The sequence below is a fragment of the Homalodisca vitripennis genome, chromosome 4 (assembly GCF_021130785.1).
Source record: "Homalodisca vitripennis isolate AUS2020 chromosome 4, UT_GWSS_2.1, whole genome shotgun sequence".
Classification (NCBI taxonomy): Eukaryota; Metazoa; Arthropoda; class Insecta; order Hemiptera; family Cicadellidae; genus Homalodisca; species Homalodisca vitripennis.
The window spans coordinates 624,995-646,495 of record NC_060210.1 but is presented as its reverse complement, the minus strand read 5'-3'; the positions used below and the strand labels follow the sequence as shown (position 1 = coordinate 646,495).

The 21,501-nt window shown below is 34.7% G+C and overlaps 1 protein-coding gene across 1 annotated transcript in view; it reads right to left on the bottom strand.

Moving 5' to 3' along the window:
- Nucleotides 1–1,978: 1,978 nt before the first annotated feature.
- The window catches only part of LOC124358879 (dedicator of cytokinesis protein 1-like), a gene marked incomplete at its 5' end in the record, with an annotated part of 34,133 nt that continues 14,610 nt past the window's right edge, over nucleotides 1,979–21,501 (bottom strand). The window contains 7 exon segments of the mRNA XM_046811114.1: nucleotides 1,979–7,771; nucleotides 9,488–9,667; nucleotides 13,763–13,897; nucleotides 14,978–15,078; nucleotides 17,613–17,800; nucleotides 20,271–20,439; nucleotides 21,121–21,238. Coding sequence (XP_046667070.1) covers nucleotides 7,564–7,771; nucleotides 9,488–9,667; nucleotides 13,763–13,897; nucleotides 14,978–15,078; nucleotides 17,613–17,800; nucleotides 20,271–20,439; nucleotides 21,121–21,238 — 1,099 coding nt within the window.

The window sequence follows — 21,501 nt, the reverse complement described above, 5'->3', positions numbered from 1 at the left end:
AAATTATTGAGAAAATAGTTCTTGCCAGACTACTCACACACCTTCAACAAAATGGCCTCTTGACAGACAAGCAACATGGCTTTACAAAAGGGAAGTCAACAACAACTGCAATTGCTGATCTGGTAGAGTTCATAGTAAGAGAACATAGAGTCCGGCAACACCATCTCCAGCGTATACTTAGACCTGAGTAAGGCATTTGATTGCCTTGGTCACGATCTCATTTTGGTTAAATTAAAAAGCCTAGGCATTATAAAAACAGCCCTAAAATGGTTCGAAAGCTACCTGAAAGGACGGACCCAAGTAGTAGAGGTGAAGAAAAATGAACATGGGCAAACAAAGTACTGTGCGATCAGATCCAATACCAACAAGAAGAGGCATACCACAAGGATCAGTCTTAGGGCCAGTACTATTTATTTTATTTACAAATGACCCTACCAAAGTACATGACACCATACAGTGAAACAATTATGTATGCTGATGACACTGTGCTCTTATTAGCCAGTAATAATAACGAACATTTGGAAATTGACACATACATATCTGTCAACATGGCACAACAATACTGCATGAGTAATGACCTTGTTTTTAATCAAAATAAAACTAAACAGATGTATTTTGGAAGAAATAGAAAGGACTCAACAGCACTCCCTGATCTTCAGAATGTAAACATGCTGAAACACCTAGGTGTAACACTTGATAGTGATTTATCATGGAAAAATCATGTAGACAATCTGTGCAAAAAACTAAGCTCTGCCATATTTGCCATAAAAAGAACCTCAGCAGTCAGTTCACCAGAAGCTTCAAAAATAGCATACCATGCCCTTTTCCAAAGCCACTTACAATATGGGAATAGTTGTTTGGGGGGGAACTTCAAATGCCAACCTGCAGCGCCTACTGAAATTGCAAAAAGAGGGGCTCTCAGAATAATGACCTGGTCAAGGCCCAAGAGAAAGTTGTAGAAAATACATTCAAGGATTTGAAGATTCTTACAGTTATTTTCCATTTACATATTGGAAACTGTTCTCTTTTGTGTTACTAGAGACCTAACAAGGCATAGAGATCTGCATGGACACAACACAAGACATGCAGGCAACTTCCACCTTCCGGCACACAGAACAGCCACCTATGCAAAAAAACCATCTTATGCTGGAATCAAGATATATAACACACACTGCTCTGAAGACTTGAAGACAACAGCCCACAGAACCTGAAGAAGGAACTCCGGACCTGGCTCCAGGAAAGACCCTTCTACAGCATGGAAGAGTTCTTCAATTGGAGGGACAATGCATGAAGACCCAACTCATGAGGAAGAAGATATTTTTTGTCTTTTAAAACTTGACATGTATTCTAATCTTGATGATTATGAATAAAGAATTTCTGATTTTCTGATTTCTTGTTGTAAATAGTAATAAGACGGAGAAAATAGTTTTTTCTTTAAACAATCTATTATTAGAAGAGAGTACTTCAACTGCTAAGTTATTAGGTATTTGTTTGGACAGTAAGTTGGATTGGGCCTATCATATTGATTACCTTTGTAAAAAAACTATCTAGAATAGTTTTATCTTCTAAGAAAGTTAAGAAAATTTATGTATCTATTGAAAACATTGTTATTAGTTTATAATGCTCTTTTTCAATCGCCAAATTAAGATATGGTGTAACTTTATGGGGAAAACTAGTACTAAGTGCACAAAGAGCATTCATATGGCAAAAAAAAAAAGCGATTAGGTCAATAAAAAATGTATCAGACAGAGGAAACTTGTGTTCCTCTATTATTAGAGAGTATAAAATTATGACACTGCCAAATCTTTTATATTTACTGTTGTTTAGTAAGTGTAAAAGAAGTCCTCCCCAGCTTTACAATTAGGGAACTGGGGGGGGTGGGGGGGGGGGGGGGTGGGGGGGGGGGGGGGTGGGGGGGGGGGGGGGTGGGGGGGGGGGGGGGTGGGGGGGGGGGGGGGTGGGGGGGGGGAAACTAGTTTTAATATTCATAAAAATTGACAAGCTTCTTTATAATACATACTGCATGGTTAAATCTAAATTTATGCAAAATAAGTAGTTTTAATGGATTATTCAGGTTTCAACATAAACAAGATTTTACAAAAAGAAATATAACAGCGTAAAAATTATAGATTTTTCAAGAAATCTTTTTATCTCACGATTGACTGTGACTAAAAATTTAACAAACGACGATGACAATTTACTAAGTAAAAATAAGAACTACCGATGCAAGAGGTAAAAACACATACTTTCATCAGTTTAATTGTGTAGGTCACAAATGTAAATAATATGTCCTACCTCTACTCCTGACACTCAACCAATATACTTATAACCGTTTTGGGGTGAAAACGTTTTTAGTATGAAAAACTTTCAGAGAATATGGAAAATCTTTGCTAAAAGGAAACTTAGAACTTTTTTAAATACAGTAATTTTTTCTGGTCTATGGTGGTTATTTAACAGGAATATCTACACTTCCAGGGAATAATTTAAACATGCTACTACAATTTCCAGTTTTAACAACAAATGAGAGAATAAGAATTTAAATTATAATCTTACAAGCATTTTAATTATTGTATTGAATAACAATACTTGTAATTTATTTGTTAATTGTTCTTGTTAAACGCTTAGAAAGATTACAACTTTTTAAATTTACTAGGGCACAGAAAAAGAAGGCCATTGATTTCTAAATGGTGTACTTCAATATTTAAACATCAGTTATTAAGATGTGTTGCGAGGCCTACAACACGGCACTAAGATTCCTAATTAGTGGAGACACACACAGTAAGCTTGCAGGTGGCGTGACGGGCAGTGAGTAGTGAGTGGTGAGTGATGTCGGGTGAGTGCACACACACACGTACAGACAAGAGCACAACAAGCAACACTTACCTCTGTTCCCACTGTTTCGGTTTACTCACACGTACTATGAAGCAAACAATACCACTCACCTTTTGTCCAGTTGAGCCCATTTTTTGAAGAATACATATTGTATGGCGTGAGCATGTTTTGTATTTCACTCAATTTCAAAGTGTACACAGAACGTTTTAACCAGTGACATAAATAGATTAAGAATTATGTTTTACAGTTTACATTACTTTTTTGCAGAAATAACGTTCAAAAGGAGGATCAAGAAGAACATTGCTGGAATGGATCAACAGGAAACAACTGAGGATGTACAAGAGGAGAGTGCAGAGAGGAAATACAGATGAAGACCTAGTATAAATTTGGTTAGAGATGGCGAAAGAAGGCTAAGGAAAAGGAGTAGAGCGGTTGAGGATTTTTGGAGATAACAGAAGTTGGACAACATACAGGTGCAATTATACGTACTGGAAACTGTTCATGAGGATATTTTATTTTAAAACGTTTAATTTAATTTGTTTATGTTAAAGAAGGTTATGGACTCATCAAAACACAGATGTTTATACTAAGTTTCTAGTACACAAAAAGTCCTTAACTGAAAATATTAAACCAGTTTTCCAAGTTATTGTCATAAAACAATAAAAATTGCAATGATATATTTAATAAATAAATAAATATGTGCTGAATCTTTGATGCTCTATAATACCTTAAATACTGATTTTCTGCCAAATGTCTTAGAGTATGTTGTGTTTGATGATAGTCATGATACTGGCTAAGTAATTCTAAAGACTGTAAACAGTATTTTGTATTTAACGATAGTCACAACACTGGCTAAGTAATTCTAAGGACTAAAAAAGGTGTGTTGTGTTTGAATTGTGTTTATTCATTCGTATATATAATTTAAATTAATACTTAATAAGACAGAAACATCAACCAAACAATACGAAAGGTGACCATAGTTAAAACTTTCATTGAGTACTTTGTTTAATTCAAATATTTATTAAGACAATTAAAACACTTAAACCATCCATGTAAAATGGTACAACTGCAAAAAATACTGCTTAAATACAAATTTATGTGAACTTTATCAAATCACTTACCTTAATACGTATCTGTTATTAAGTACACACTAAAAACGTATAATTGTAGTAAAGCATTCGTTAATGTGTTACTAATGTAGCACTATCAGACAACATTACCTGTGCCTCGGAGCTCTGTCCATGCAGCACATACACACAGACAAAGGTTAGTGACAGAGCACTAGATATCTCGTCAGGATTGTACACACAACATTCACATGTCTCTGACAAGGCAGATATTACAGATATATTATTGTGGAAGTACAGTTTTGTTTCCAATCTTTGGGTGTTATTTCTATTGATATACACAGTAAATTGTTAATATCATACCTCACACTTTATAACTAAAGTACAAGGTTTACCAATTTACCGCTTTTAAAGTTAGATCTTTTGTTCAACACATATCTATGCTGATGATTATACTTAGTAATACATGAAGATAGAACTAAGTGACTAAGTGGGCAGTAAATACAATTCTGGTGGGAAAATTAAATATGTTGCTTTTATCAGTACATACCTCCTGAATTATGATGTTACAGATTTTACAATAACGCAGACAGTAATCAGAACCTAAGAAATGTTTAAGCATTGACGCCTTCAAATAACTCATATATTTAGGCGGTTATCGGAATGAAAGATTTGCAGAGGAAAGAATTGTGTAAATTTGCATTTTGCACTGTAACAAGAATTGGTTGCAATATAATTATTGCTGAAAAATATATTTTATTTAAATTTAAATTATGACCATGTAAACTCTTTCCTTATGATGATGTCTCTTGCAATGTTATGAAGTGCCTTACTCCAGAGACATGTCTGATCATTATCATAAGAATTAAAAAAAAAAATTTTCTGTAAAATTATTCCATCACAACTGTGTTACGTATACAGCTCATATAGACCACAAATCGGTCCCCCACTTTCTCACTGATAAGATGGACAACTCTCTGACCTTGGCTATAAATATGATGTACTCAACAAGTATCTTAAACATTTTAGACGTTTGTTAATGTTTTATAACTCTTTCGAAGTATATATGCTTTTAGAGATCACACTAGAAAATATGACACAACTAATAACACCCTTCAAAAAAAACCTTTAAACCTACGTATTAAGTCCAAATCAAGTTAAAAAACAGAAAAAATAATTAATTTTAAGCAGAAAAATGTATTTAAAGACAGTAAAATGCTTACTTATTGTCACAATCTCTTTGAAGTTATACTGCTTTTACAGAAGACATTAAAATATTTCAAGATAATATAATCAAGTTTTGAAACAAACCTTTTTGCTGTAAGGTTCTATTTTTACCTACAAATTTAGTACAAAATATAATTAAAAATATATAAAAATTCAGCTGCCTCTCTTTTATGAATGAAATACAAATTTTATCATAACTTAATTTTAATGTGCTATTGTAATCCTTAGCATCCAGTATCCACTTTCACATGGATCACTTTGTTGTAGACAATACAATTTTGAACTTTTACCTCCACTTTCTGTTCATTGACAAACTGTTAAAAAGTATCATACCACGCAAAAAATGTTCACAATGAACTTCATTCACAGGTCAATAGCTGAATGAGGTGTAAAATGTAGATGATCTGCTTGTGAATGATACAAAGCTATCCAATATCGCAGGTCCGTGTTAAGACTACTCTAGATATGTCCATGCGTCTCTGTGATTGCGGTGAGTGGCAACCATGCCATACATTCAGGTACCAACACTCACTGGGTTATTGACAAAGTGTGCAAACACAAATGAATCATAACAGCACACACACAACAGAACATGTAGATCAAAATACATCACTAAAATAAATTGACCTTAATCTGTGTTTACGTGTTGGCTTACTTCCTGCAGTATCTCTGCTCGACAAAATACTAGGAGAGTTGAAGAACGCCAAAAGAGCTCTACATTGTTTTTGTTTATTCCTCAGCCAAAGGTTAAGTTTACTATAGAAAAATAATCGCTTTGTAAAAATGTTTGTTCAGTTGTTTTATTGCAGACTAATATTTATCAGAAAAAATATTTTGGATTCAAAAAGTGCCAATAATTTCATTTTTAATCACAAGTGAAACATATTTTATTCATTTAAAAAAAAATATCAATACCTCTTGGTGGGTACTTGATGTTAATGTTGCGAATTTAATTTTTCACGGAACCATGTAAAATAACTACAGGAAGCAACCATCACATTTTCAAAAATTCAAGTACAGTAGACCACTTGATTATTCTTTCCCCAAGTTATCTGCGCTGATCCAGTGCAAGTTCAAAATATCCTAAAATAATATATAAACTAGGATGAAATGAGTATATGCTGAAAAATGTTACTAATCAGGGTTATCGAGATGTATTTGACAAGTTGTCTTTATTTTACAACACTCGTGTCCCTACGAGTCGTTTAATCTATGAATAATAACTGCACAAGAGTAAAGTTTGATATACAAAATTTACCCCCAATCGCTATAATGCAATGAAATGAAATGAAATTCAGTAGATAGTTCAGTTTGGTGTTGTTGCCTTGTGTTTTGTAAGACAGGAGCAATGGGCTCTTTATGTCAACCCCGCACATTTCTTAAGAGTGCACCTTGAACCAACAGCGGTTAACCCCAATCACTCTGTGGGATCTGCTACACCACTAAACAATATTTCCATTACTGTTTTAACTGTTTGCCTGAACGCATATGCAATATTGAATGGTTAAAACACTAATACATAGTTTCCATTGTGTCTAACAGAGGTTGTGACTTATTTTCTATATAATTTCTCGCTGGTTCACTGTGGCTTGTAATATGTTTCAGAAAAGTAAAATATCTAATTCAATCAGGTAAGGTATTATTTCAATGTTTGTTTATTTTTGTCTTACTTATTAAACCAGTTTTTATGTAGTTCATAGACGAGATATTTACGGTCTGTGAATGATTACAGAATATATATTTGCGCAGTTAGTGACTTTATAGAATCTTTATTACAGATTTAGATGAATGAAAAAAGTGACTACTGTGATGATGATACTAATAACAACCTAACATGTCAGTTAGGAGCAGTGCCGGTAAATACCATTGATGTGCCATAATTTTGAAGTTGCACTATATATCTCAATCAGAATATTTCCGACCCTTTCACTCAACTAAAGACTTCTAAAGATACAAGTGCACATTATTGAACTGTCAATAAATCTTTTTGTGCATTTTCTAAGTATGTATATATACATAAAAGTATTAACAAAGGTTTATTTATCTTTTAAATGTGTTTTTGGTGTTTGTTTTAAAAATCTTTTAATTAAATAAAAATCATTTTATACTTTGTAAATTAAAGCCTGTCCATTTAGCAAAACAAAACACAATTTTTAGGGCATGACTACTGTGAAAATACTCACCAGACAAATAGTTAAAATGACTTTGACATGTACCATCTCAAGAAGAAGTCAAGCTAATGTTACTTTCAGATTATGTTGCTTTTCTACAGTCCACTCTGCTGTCTATTATTAGTTGCAGATAATAAGGCTGGATAATCAGAGGTCTACTGTACTACGTTGTAAATTGATAAAATGAAACCAATTAAAACTTTATAATAAAGAAAAGAAAAATATTATCTTATTAGACTTTCCATCAACATCCTACAGTTTATCCCTTATTTATCAAGGAGACTAGGCTCCTCTCTCACCTCATCCTGGGCTTCCAGCAGCTCCCGGATCCTCACCAGTATCGCCGGTAGCAGCACGCTACGACAGTCACTGTCCAGAAACAGCTGGCTGTGCACTATGTCACGTACCGTCATCATCTTCTGCTTGGCCAGCCGCTGGGCAGGCATCTTGTTTATCAGGTCCATCAGCAAGGAGCTGTAACATTACAGGGAGAATCTAGTGTACTGTGTGTGATCAGGGAGAACTAAAACTCAAGGGATTCATCGAGTACTAAGGTCTGAGGTAGTATCAATATTCTGTATTATTCAAACAGGTGATTCTTGCAGCTACTCAGACATTTGTCATTCTCTCCCCACTTTCTTCAATATTCATTAAAGGCATTTCGATTCATAAAATAAAATCATTTGAATATTGTAATGGCTTAAATTTCCTAATACTTTAGAACAGCAATGACAAACTCGTAATTTTAGTAATAATTAACATTTTCATGAAATTGAATAACCATATGTATATATTCTAACATTGAAGTTATTTATTTACAGCTGTTAAAACATTCTCAACTAAATTGTCTACCTAGATAAAAAGTAAAGAACGTTTTGATTTTTTTTTTTTTTTTTATCCAAGTAGAAGAAAGAATTGTATTACTTACATGTGAAAGAGGGACTAAAATACTACTTTTCTACGTAATAACCATAGAAGTTTAGGCACGTAATAGTGGTGGAGAAGCATTGAAATTACTGTATCATAGAAATCTGCCACCTGTGACCTCAGTCACTCAGTGATGCGTACCTGGAGCTCCTTGTTGTTGTCAAAACGCTGTCTTGTTAGCCAGGTCTTCATTTTCAAGCACAAGTAAAAACCACTTGGAGCAAGATCAGGACTGCAGGGGTATGAGGAAGAACTTCGCAGTTGAACGAGTTCAAGAATTCTTGCGTACAATTTGCTGTGTGAGGTCAGACATAGTCATGCAAAAGTAAAATTTTGGATGAAAATTTTCCTCAGCACTTGTTTTGGACAGCTATCCGTAAAACTTGTGGGAAACATAGAGAAAGCCCGGTTATTGTGAAACAGTGGTTTTCACGAATCTTTTCGTGAACTATGGCGACCAGATCATCAGTCACAATGCTCAGATGTCCACTGTTCTTTTGATCATGGACGTTTGTAATGCCATTTTAAAACTGAATGCACCACTTCTGACAATTTTCAGTTATTACATTGTCCCCGTACACTTTGATCAGTTCCCGATGAATTTCTAGTAGTTTTAAGTTTTTTTTTCAACAAAAAACTAATCACAGACCATGCTGAGCACAAGCACACCAATATATACACAATTGGTACGCACCTGGCAGCATCAGGTGGAAACGTTCTGAATAGACCTCACACATTTCAAAACTACATTTCATATAAATGTTAATTTTTATTGGAAATTATGAGTTTGCCATTACTGTGTTTCAGATTCGTTATATTTTAACATTTTATCAAGGACCATTTTCAAGGCTTAGCTCATTAAAGCATAGTAGATAACAACTTATTATTTTGTATTGAATTTAAAATCTGTTTCTGATTTTTTATAATAAAAAGTAAACTATAAAGTTTTTATTTTGAAGCTTACCAACAAACAAATACCATGTGTTCAATAACAACTGATGATTTACAAAATTAAATTTGTTATTAACAAGCACTGATTTTCAAAATTGAATTAGTTTAGTAATAATTCAAGGTTTTCTAAATTAAATTTCTTTGGTAATAACCGATGTTTTTTTTTTTAAATTAAATTTGTTGTAGTTCATACACGCGAATTAGTCATTGGACTTTAAGATTTTACACGAAGTAGACACAACACTGTAATAAACAATGACTATGCTTATTATGAATGACCCTTACAACTGATGCTGATGAACAGTAACTAACCTCAACTGGACGGAGCTGAAGACCTGCAGGATGTCTGGAATGGTGGAAGGCAGGAACTTGAGACAGGCACCTTGAACCAACAATGTGGCGTCCGTGTTGTAACACATCATCACAGCTATGCTCTGCAGCAGTTGCTTCAAGGACAACTCAAACTGCTGCTGGCCCTTGCCCTCGTACAGTCTGTCACAGTACCCAGAACATTACACATTCACGAACTCATGAAAACAACTCACAAATATACAACCTTATTAGTATTATATCTACATGTCTTTAAGGTGATTTTTACAATATTTATGCTATTGTCCATTAACTATGCGTATTTAATGTTCGTGGTAAGTTTTTAAAAAGAGGTGTAAAATATTTTGTTAAACTTGTTCAACAAAAGGCTTTATTACTGAGTTACAACTCTTTAAATACTAAGCCTTGTTGAATATCTGCCATCTAATTTTTTATAAAAGACATTTTTTTTAATATTTATTATAAATGGGTACATCGAAATGTACAATTATTGGTAGATATCCATCTAAGATGTCATAGAACAATTCAATTGATTCCAAGGCACTTTATTTGACTGAGGTTAAATTTCACTATATTCTCACAGCCGTAGTAACTGGTGCTATGGGATGAAGACTTAAAAGTACCAACATATTGAATTATTTAGTATTGTCTCTACAATAATCTAGTGTTTGATTCAATACTACATGACCTTGATAAAGTGTTATATACGAGGCATGTTTTTAAAGTAAGTACCGTTTAGATATAAAAAAATCAACAAGTTAATTTTTCAAACAATACTTTATTTACCTGAAAGAGCATTCTTTCCTCTACTTCTCTACACAATTTCCATTATTATTAAGGCACTTGTCGTATCTTGGGACCAGCTTTTGTATGCCGTCATCAAAGAAGCTTGCCGCCAGACTGGACAACCACTGTTGCACACTTGTCTTCAAGTGCAGAAACAAATGGTAGTCGCTAGCCGCTAGATCGGGACTATATCCCGAAGCATGGTCCAATTGTTCCCAGCCAAATGAAGTGATGAGCTCTTGCGTTCGATTTGCTGAATGTGGATGAGCATTATCGTGGAGCAAAACGACGCCTGCACTCAGCATGCCACGCCTTTTGTTTTTAATTGTGCGGCACAGTTTTTTTAAAGTTTCACAGTACTCGGCTGCATTAATCGTTTCACCACGAGGCAGAAAATTGACCAACAACACACCCTGTCTGTCCCAAAAGACAGTGCACATGATTTTCTGGGCAGAAAATTGTTTGCTTGAATTTGACTTTCCTAGGGGATGTTGAACGCTGCCATTCAATTGACTGTTGTTTTGATTCTGGTGTAACGTAGGCTACCCACGTTTCATCACCTGTAACGATATGGCTTAAAAAATCATCGCCCTCGTTACTGTAACGCTCGAGAAAGCTCAATGCACTGCCCAATCGTTTGGTTTTGTGCTCATCATTCAAGATTTTCGGTACCCACCGTGAACACAGTTTCTGATAATTTAAACGTTCGGACACAATTTTTAGAGAACACTTTTAGATACAGCAGGAAATTTGTCAGCTAAGGACGAAATTGTGAACCGTCTGTTCTCTTTCACTTTACAGTCCACTTTTTGAATGAGATCATCGGTAATGACTGAAGGTCGCCCACTTCGTTCCTCATCATGAACGTTTGTGTGGCCATCTTTGAAGGCCCTAACCTATTTCCGCACCATTCCTTCACTCATAATGTTTTCACCATAAACTTCACTGATTTGACGATGAATGTCAATTGCTTTTAAGCCTTTAGCACAGAGAAAACGAATCACAGCACGCACTTTACAGTCGGCGGGATTCTCAATAGTCGGCGGCATTTTAAAATCACGTAAACAAACGAAGACTCGATCAAATGGCGTCTGTGGCTTCCCAACTGATGTAGCTACACTACGCAAATGCGCTTAACAGCAACTGCAGTGCTGCAGCGGCGTAATTTAAAAACGGTACTTACTTTAAAAACATGCCTCGTACTATGCTTGGAAGTTTTCACAAAATATAAATAACACTATACATTTATAAATAGGAGAGCTATCCAGAAAGTAGATTATGTTTCCTTCTGTAGCCGCTAGGAGAAGGACTATCACGGCCATTTTGATATCAGAGCGTTTCTCCGTTCAAATCAAATTAGCTTTATTGCAGCGACAATATTACAATGTATAGCAAACGTCATAAATTTTAATCTAAAATTTCTTACATTCAAGCCACAAAATTCTCATTTACACATACAATTTTACACTTATGCACCTTTCATCCTTCGCCAATATATCCCACTTTAAACAGCAGAATCAGTCGTGTAATTGGGCGGTCTCCCAGTTAAATGCTAAAAACTCCCCTGCATTATAAAATGCTTGTGACACCAAGAGGTGTTTAAGGCGCCTTTTGAACGCCTTGGGCGTTAGGGAATTTTTTATTGAATTTGGCAGTCTGTTAATAAAATTAACACCTGCCTGTGAGGGCAGGTGTTCAAAAACCACTGTTCTGTGGCTTGCAGTTCGTAGTAATTCTCTACCTCGTGTCTCATGCGTATGTATGTCCCGGCCTCTGGTTAAGACACACTTATACATACAAAACGAAGTGGTTTCTAAAATGTACAGACACGGGAGAGTTAACAGCTGTAATTCCTTAAAAGCTTGCCTGCACGACTCTCTGAATTTTATTTTTGCAATTATTTGAATAGCTTTTTTTGGAGTTTGAATGCTCTCTGAAACTGAGAGCTTGCGCACGCTCCCCACAGGACCATTCCGTAAGACAAATGGGGGTAAATTAAGCCATAATACGCCGTTATCAGTACCTGACTTGGGCAGTATTTTGCTAAGGATCTCAAGACATAAATGCCTGAGGAAATTTTTGCGCAAACATGATTGATGTGTTCATTCCAAGTCAACCCTCGATCAAGGTGTATTCCTAGGAATTTTGAAGACAGGACTTCTTCCAGTGTGGAATCAGCTAACAAGACGGCAGATCCACAATGGTTGCCTACATCGCGCAAAGCAAAATTTAAAACGTTGGATTTTGAGGAGTTTGTTGTGAGATTGAGGCTTTGGAAGTATTGTACACAGTTATTGATGTCAACAAAGGCCTGTTGTTCCAACACTTCACTTGATCTTGCACTAAAACAGAGAGTCGTATCATCAGCATACTGCACTAGTCCTCCATGCAGAAGTGATGATCCTATGTCGTTGACATAAAGCAGGAAAAGCACAGGACTGAGAATGGATCTCTGGGGAACACCGTACCTCAGTTCTATTGGTTTTGACGATTGATTTGATATTTGGACAACTTGGGATCTATGACTTAGAAATGAGCTAAGCCATTTAAGTGGCACGCCTCTGATGCCATGGGACCCAAGTCTGTCGAGCAGTAGCTATCCAGTGATAGTGAGAGGTTACTGTTGCTCCTTTTTGTTTAACAAAAGGAATTTTAAATGTGTGACGCAAATGAAAATCCCATGAGGTGTGAAGTCCGGTCGGTAATACGGTCGGTTTTTGTTGGCACCAATTGAGATTTATTGCCAACTCTGTGAATTTTATGGAAACAATGTGAGTAGGTTTAAAAATGGCCTAAAGTGAATGATGATGAACGAAGTGGATGGCCCAGCATAGTGCCTGATGAAATAGTCTAAAATCAATGAGAGGATTAGAAAAGACTGCCGATTCACAATAACAAAATTCTCACTTAGTTTTCCTCAAATTTCAAGGAGTTTGTTACATGAAATTGTAACGCAGAAGTTAGGTTACCATAAATTTTATGCAAGATGTTTACCGAAAATTTTAACAAAAACCCATAAAACTCATATGTATGTTTCATTGATATTTTTAGACACTTACGAAGAAGATGAGGACTCGTTACACATTTGAATCATTACAGGAGGCGAGACTTAGATAATACACATAATTGCGAAATGAAATTTCAGTCTATGGAGTGGAGGCACACATAACGACATGGAACTGCGGGAGGGTGGGACTACCTGGTTTAAGTCTCAACTGGAATTTCAAAACTAGATCACCGCTATGATAAGTGCTTAAATTTGTATGATGACTATGTTGAAAAATAGTATTTTAGTGTCACTCTCAAATGTATATAATACAATTTTTTTCTGACACTTTGTTTCGTTTGTATCAAAACGTAATCTACTTTCTGGATAGCCCATGTAAAACAATTACAATTATTGTGAAATCTACTCAGAATAATTAGGTAATAGAATCATAAATGCATGTGCAGGTGGAAGCAAATACTCACTCTGAGAAGAGAATACGAGATCGTACAATGAACCTCATGATGTACTGCAGTGACTTCATCGTCTTCAACAGTAGATCCTTGTCTTCTGAAGAGTTGGCATTGTCTACATGGTGCTTCAGTACCACTATCAGTTTGCTGTAAGCATTTATACTTCATTCAGTTAGTTATCTTTTTTAGTTAGTTCTATATATTCACATATAAGTGTTAATAATATTTTAAAATTTAAGAAATTTAAATCAGAAACTTGATAACATTAGTACTGTATATTATTTTAATGCTCAAGATAAATTACAATTAACAATTATCCCACAACATAGCATATGCACCTTTACACGCAGCACATATGGTTTTTGTAACATCATTTACGCCTTGGAACACAGGGCATAAATAATTTTAAATACTTCTGTAGTTCTAGAAACATCCGCAAAAGAGCATGGTGATGTTGCTTGAAAATTTTTATTCAAACAAATTTATGATTCTAAATCATTGACAGAAAAAATGGCTACATGTATCTATTTCAATCAGCTGTTACTAGTGATATTCGTTTCTAGTTCATAAGTGTTTCATATTATCTTATGCTATAATGTTAAGTGCTGTACCAAGTTTTATTAGTTGTTATTTTAGTTTTTCTTATGCTCTTTGTGTGAATTATCACAGACAATAACAAATCCAGATGATTCATATTTTAATAAATTTGTCAATAGTATAATGAATACACAATTTTCAAGCAAAAAATATATTTTATTATTTTTGGTTAGGGTTTTTGTCACTTTATTTAAAAACAAAAAGAGGAAAAAATCTGGGTGATCTAAAAAAACGGTAGCTCATTAACACGTTAACAACATTTAACTGAACAGATACACGTGAACTTTCACAACTGCCGTCATGTACTCTGTCGGGCTTTTGTAAATCGTGTTACCCTGTCGGGTGCACAACTGCTTAATATTGAAGGTAAAATAATTTCTTTAGATACAAAGAGAAAAGTTTAAAAAACATTTAAATAATTTTTGTGCAAAATTGCAAAACCTACATACTTTTCTCACTATACTTAGACGTATAACGTAAAAAACCAATTACGGTTTTTTGCCATTATTATTGAAAATTAAACGGCAAATAAAAATGTCCGGAAAAAAGTCGTCATTATGAACTTCTGAAGTAGCTTGGTGTTTTAAGGGTAAACAAAAAAACACTGTTCAATGCATAAAGAACACTAACTTGTATGCCAGAGTCGCACTAAAGCTCTCCTGAATGTAGAGATCCAAAACAGGCTGGAAGTGTTGATACTTTCTATCAGACACCAGACCGATGATGTACAGCTGACAAACAAAAAATCATATTTAGCAAAAATAAAATCAAAGTTTAACACACATCAAGTCTTAGTTCTAAAGCTTCTTGATTTTTGCATTGAATCCAGAAGCTTTATTGTCATTGAATACACAAAGGTTCAATAATTGACACTGTCAAAAACATAGTAAACATCTACTGTTTAGTATTGTATGTTACTACGTATGCAGTATTATTACTAATGAAACCTACATTACAGTTAAAATTATTTTCCTTTAAATTATTCACGCATTTGTAGCTGGAGCTAAACATTTTACAAGTGTTAAAATTAAAAGGTTTACAATAACAAAATAAATACATAATGTAGCAATTAAAAATAAAACACAGGAAGATAAAAACAACTACATACAGTGTTACCTAAAAATCTTCAGCTTTAAGACTTAAGGTGTTGAGAAATAAAATTATTCCCCAAACAACAGTAGTAAATAAAAAAAACAAAATTAACCCTTTGAGTGCCGAAGCATCGCTATTTGCGATCCTGCATTATATGCAAGAAATGCCAGAATCGCTTTTTGCGACTTCTGCAGTAACGCTTATATTTTATATAGTATTTATCTAAATTGGCTCAATGACTATACATACGCATTTCAAAGGCTTCAACATAACTTTTGATGAAGGTTTTGTTGCATTCTGGTTAGATTCTGATTTTACAGCGGTTTTAAAGAGAGCACGAGTTTAGAATCGACAGCTACACGGACGAGCCGTCACATGTTTTGTTTGCGCTGGTGTTTATTTCACAAATGTTTGTAAATATTGAAAGTTTTTAAGTGTAAATGGCTTTGTGGTGTTAGTATCTTCGTATTATTTCGTTTATGTATGTTGTTCTAGTTTGTGTGTAAGTAGAACAATAACTTGACCGTGAGTTACGGTGATCGTAAGCAGCTAGTACTTTACTAAATACATTTGTATAGTTTTTACGTTTTTTGTGTTTGTTCAGTGATATTTATAAGCAATGAGTCGTAAAAACATTGCTGACAATGAAGACCTAGTATTGCAGGCATTAGATTTAAGCATTAGCAGTGTAGACAATATACAGTGTTAGGTTAGGTTAGAACATTTCTAGTTTTGTAGCGGTTTATATTTTCATATTTATTTCAAAATTTTATTTATAAGTATAAAAAAGTTGTTGGATGTCTTTTTGTAAAGAATTAAATGGAGTATAATATAGAATAACTCAAAGTGAAAAAATAAAATATTTCAATAACTAAGTTGTGTCAAAATAAAAAACAAAATGTTTTTGCTCATATAGTTTTTGTTTATGTTTTTTTTTTATTGGTATAAAAAACACTAAATAAGTAATCAACGTATTATATTTATTAACAAAATATATTTATCTACAAAAAAAAAACAAAAACCAGGACATTATACAAAAAAATAATTTTTTATGAATTTTTAACCAGACCCTTGCAAAATCAGGCATTTTCGCTTGGCATTTTATGTGTACCATATAGTAAAACGCCGCGGCACTCAAAGGGTTAAACAGATACAATTACTGAAAATAAATAGAATTTACAATTATAATATTAAGATACTTGCATCACGGGCTGAGAATTAAATGACAGTGTATAAGCGAGTTTTGCCTCCCCATTTGCCTCCTATTATTTAGATAAGAGGCCATTAAGGAAAACTCTTTACCTTGTATACCATAACAACAGTTTTCTTAAAATCAAATCATAAGATATACTGTTAAATGCTTTAGACAGATCAATTCAGGTGGTAGATAATATACCCTTGCTTTCAAGGCTTCTCAAGATTTTTTCAACAACTAATTCCACTTCTGGAAAACTTATGAACTTAAATTGTATCGCAAACTAAATTATGGACTCAACAATTAACCCACAAAACATCATAAACCACTTGGAATTTTGACTCACTTCTCTACATAGTCACCATGAACATTTAAACATTTTTCATGTAGTAGGACCAGCTTTTGGATCCCATCATCAAAGAACTCTGCCTCCTAACCATTAAACCAGTCAGTAACTGTTTCTTTCAACATGTCATAATTTCCAAAGTGCTTCCCACCTAGAAATTCCTCAAGTTTTGAAAAAATAATGAAAGCCTGATGCTAAGTTATGTATGGTGGATGATCCAGTAATTCCCAATAAAACTTATCCAGCTGCGTCTGTTCTTACCACGACGTGAAACCGAGCATTGTTGTGAAGCAGAATGATACCACTAGAGAGCAGGCCTCGCCGGCAGTTTTGAATAGCACGCCTAAGCTTCAATAAGGTTTAACAGTATACCTCCGCATTTATTGTCATTCCTTGTGACAGAAAGTCTATCAAAAGTATGCATTTTCTGTACCAAAAAACTATGCCCATGATTTTCCCTGTTGAAGGTTCTTGTACGATCCCACTGTTTAGAGTCCCACTTCTTGTAGAGATGAACCAACCAGTAACATTCATCCCATTATTAGGTTTATTAAATCACATTTATATTTACAAAATTAAATAAAAATAATAAATTTTTTATCTTAATGACTATTGTAATTATTTAAAGTTACCAAACACTCGAAGACCATGTTGTCATAAACGTCTGAGTCAGAGTTCTGCATGAGAATGTTGAAGAGAGCGTCCAAGACATCTTGCAGGAATTTGACCACCTCCTCTCCATCCACTTTCATGAGTGCATTGAGACTATCAGCAAGAGTATCAGGCTGACTTGTCCAGTTCAGCAGACCCAACAGGTCAACTGCAATTAAACATCTAAGTTAGAGTTCTGCATGAGAATGTTGAAGAGAGCGCCCAAGACATCTTGTAGGAATTTGACCACCTCCTCTCCATCCACTTTCATGAGTGCATTGAGACTATCAGCAAGAGTATCAGGCTGACTTGTCCAGTTCAGCAGACCCAACAGGTCAACTGCAATTAAACATCTAAGTTAGAGTTCTGCATGAGAATGTTGAAGCGAGCGTCCAAGACATCTTGCAGGAACTGACCACCTTCATGAGTGCATTAAGACTATCAGCAAGAGTATCAGGCGGACTTGTCCAGTTCAGCAGACCCAACAGGTCAACTGCAATTAAACATCTAAGTTAGAGTTCTGCATGAGAATGTTGAAGCGAGCGTCCAAGACATCTTGCAGGAACTTGACCACCTTCATGAGTGCATTAAGACTATCAGCAAGAGTGTCAGACTGACTCGTCCAGTTCAGCAGGCCCAACAGGTCAACTGCAATTAAACATCTAAATCAGATTTCTGCATGAGAATGTGGAAGAGAGTATCCACCTCTCTTAACAAACCTCTTGGAGGATATAAAAGTAATTCTTCTTCAAAAAGCCAATGTCCATTAATTCTTATATCGATAGTCATATTAAGTTCATTTATCCAAATATTTAACATGCCTAGTTTATTTTTAATTTACTGGATATTCACATGAAAGATGTAAATCGCATTAAGTCGGTTACTGTGTTGTTATCAGTGGCGAGGGCAGGTGGCAAATTGGGACTGGGGATGGTGAGTTTCCCGAGATGTTGGCTTCATTTGTTTGGGCTGACTGCAATACTGGCGATTCAGTACGATACTGATGGACACTTGTATTGTTAGGGATGATGTGGGTTGCTTGTCTGGATTCTGTCTTACTCCTTGTATTATCTCATAAGCAGCCACATTTTACCACTAACACTAAGGTGCAAACCATGTCTAGTACACAAGTGTTTACTTCCTTTACTGGCTTCAACTAATAACAAATTAGGATACTTATAAAAAGAGTCGCTTCAGGATTTCATTGATTTTCCTAGTCTCTTCATTAATACACGACCGCTCTACCAGGTCATATCGATTAGGCAGGGCCACTAAAACTACATTACTTGTGTACAATTTTGCCATTTCAAGATCTTTTGTACGTACTAAGAGATTCACAACTTCAGATTCGTTTTTAGCAACATCATTTGCTACGCATATACAGTAAGAACAAGAACATCTTCATTCACACCATTTTATTTTTAAAGTTTAGAATGTTCAGAATTTTTCATTCTTTCCTCCAGGTTTGACATAAATGAGCCTCAAATGAGTTTTGATTATTAGTATTCCAAGCAATATCCCTTCCATGACTATCTGAACATAGTCGCCATTTCTTTTTGGTAACAATGTTTTGTTCTTTAACTTGAATATTCTCAATATCAATATTCTGGGATTCTTCTTCTTCATCATCATCCATGTCAGAGAACAAAACTTTATAGTAATTGTAGGTAACAACTGCACTTAGTGGCTTTTTAAGCGTTTTGCTGTTAGAAGAATTTGAGATGTTAAGAAGAAGAAAAGAGTTGTTAGAAGATTCAAAGATGACAACAGTTGAGTGATGAGTGACCTGGCAGACCTATAACGGCCAGAGATCATTCAAACATTGCAATAATCTATGAAAACATCAATTGACTGTACAGGAGCTGAAAGAAGATCTTGGCACCTAAAAATTTGCAGTTTATTAAATTTTATAAGAAAATGAACCATGTTTCTAGATTTCTAGTCGTTACAGGCTTAGAATCGCTCCCTCTAGAACCACCTACACCACTATTTTGTCTCATTACATAACCCATACACTCGACATTGAAAGCTTTATATATCACAGATATTATCCCTGAAACAGAATAGCCAAGTTTCTGTAACCTCTTTGCTCAAGACTTCGTTCATAGTGACATGTGACGTTCGCCCATGCAATAACATACAAGTAGAGTGCTGTTTCTCACTCACCGGACAGACCACAGTGAATTCCTGTGTTCCCTGTCCAGCCCCGTAACCGATCTGAGACAGTCGTTCATGTGATAATCGGCCATCAAAAGGAGGTTGGATGCTTTTCTGGCCAGATCTTGTAAATAATATAAATCTAAGCGGTGTTAAATAATCATCTAAAGTTATTCGTAATTTAGTCACAAATGTAGGAACCTAATACAGGAAATAAATAATTAGTATTATGAACTTTAAACTCATTGTTATAGAAATATATGACATTTTAACATAAACATCAAGCCTTCTTGTACACGCCTTTAATTATGTGACAAACTTTGCAATGTTGATTATAATGAAACAAGTAAGAACAGCGTGCTGGGGGTTGATCCAGAAATACTGGTGATTTTCATAGTTTTTATATTTTTATTTTTGTATAATGTGAATTTGGAACAGATTTACCAACCATTATCCTCCTAATAAGATATAAAAAGACTTACCATTCTGAGTGAGTTTGGTGGAACAGACATTCGTGTGTATTGTAAAGGAGTCCTTGTTGGTGAGGATCAGACCGCCATGAGAGGGTTTAGAACCTTCAATGAGCTCACTGCGTTTGGAAGGGAGGTTCAGGTATCCGACATCATTGGCATCGAATTTCTTGTGGTCAACCTTCAACATAATTTTGTTTCCTTTAAATGTGCACCCTCCAAGTAGATGTATATTTGAAGATGTTCATCAGGGAAATCAGAAATGTACTGTCTCACAACAATTAAATACATTATTGAAATGAGAGCCCAAAAACAAAGCTATAAAACCAACATAATAAACCATACCCATCATATATCACTAATATTGTAGCTCCCAAACACTTTCACTGCACTGCACAATAGCCTAGATTGATGTAGGTTTACAAATTACTACATATCACAGATAAAAGCATGAAATTACTAACAAAACGCTACATACCGATTTAAAACAATCCATAATAAACTCATTTAAGTTATTAACACTAGCTCATGAAATAAATAACTTTTGTGAATAAATCTACCAAAACAGACACCTACTTTATAAAGGCTAGATGAAGACGATCGTTTTGGCAAGTTTATCGTGTCACTATGACATCACTGTTGCCAAAATAGCAAAACAAATTTTACCAGTGAAATCAGCAATTCTTTCTGTTTGAAATGGTATAGAATAGTAGTAATACTATACTTATGTAGTTCATGAACTGTCAAAAAATATTCCATTTAAAAGGTGTAACCAATTAGTGGTTGTTGACAGTACAAAATAATAAAAAAAGCACAACAACACATTTGATTGATAATATCCTTATATTAATCGCACACTCACTTTATACACAAGTAAATCATGTTGTGTGTCACGCAGTGTGGTACCGTCCTCTTGCATGAGTCTCACATAGCTCAGAGCAAAGGGCTTCTCATTTTTATCTTTTGTTTCGTTTGAGGACCTGAAAACAAGCAAAAGCTAAGGGCAAATTGTAAACTAAAGATAAACCTATTCTAAAACTGTTTGAGTCTAATCTTAAAAATAATACTTGCGTCTTGAATATAATTTTGTTTCATTCATCATTATTTAAGAACAATTCCCTATCACTTCTTTGTTTGAAAGTTTGTTATCAAAAATGGATGGTTTTCTTTCAAGCAGAATTTCCATACACTTCTACACCCTGCCAATCCATCTATTGGGAAGAGAGACAAAAGGCAGGAGTCA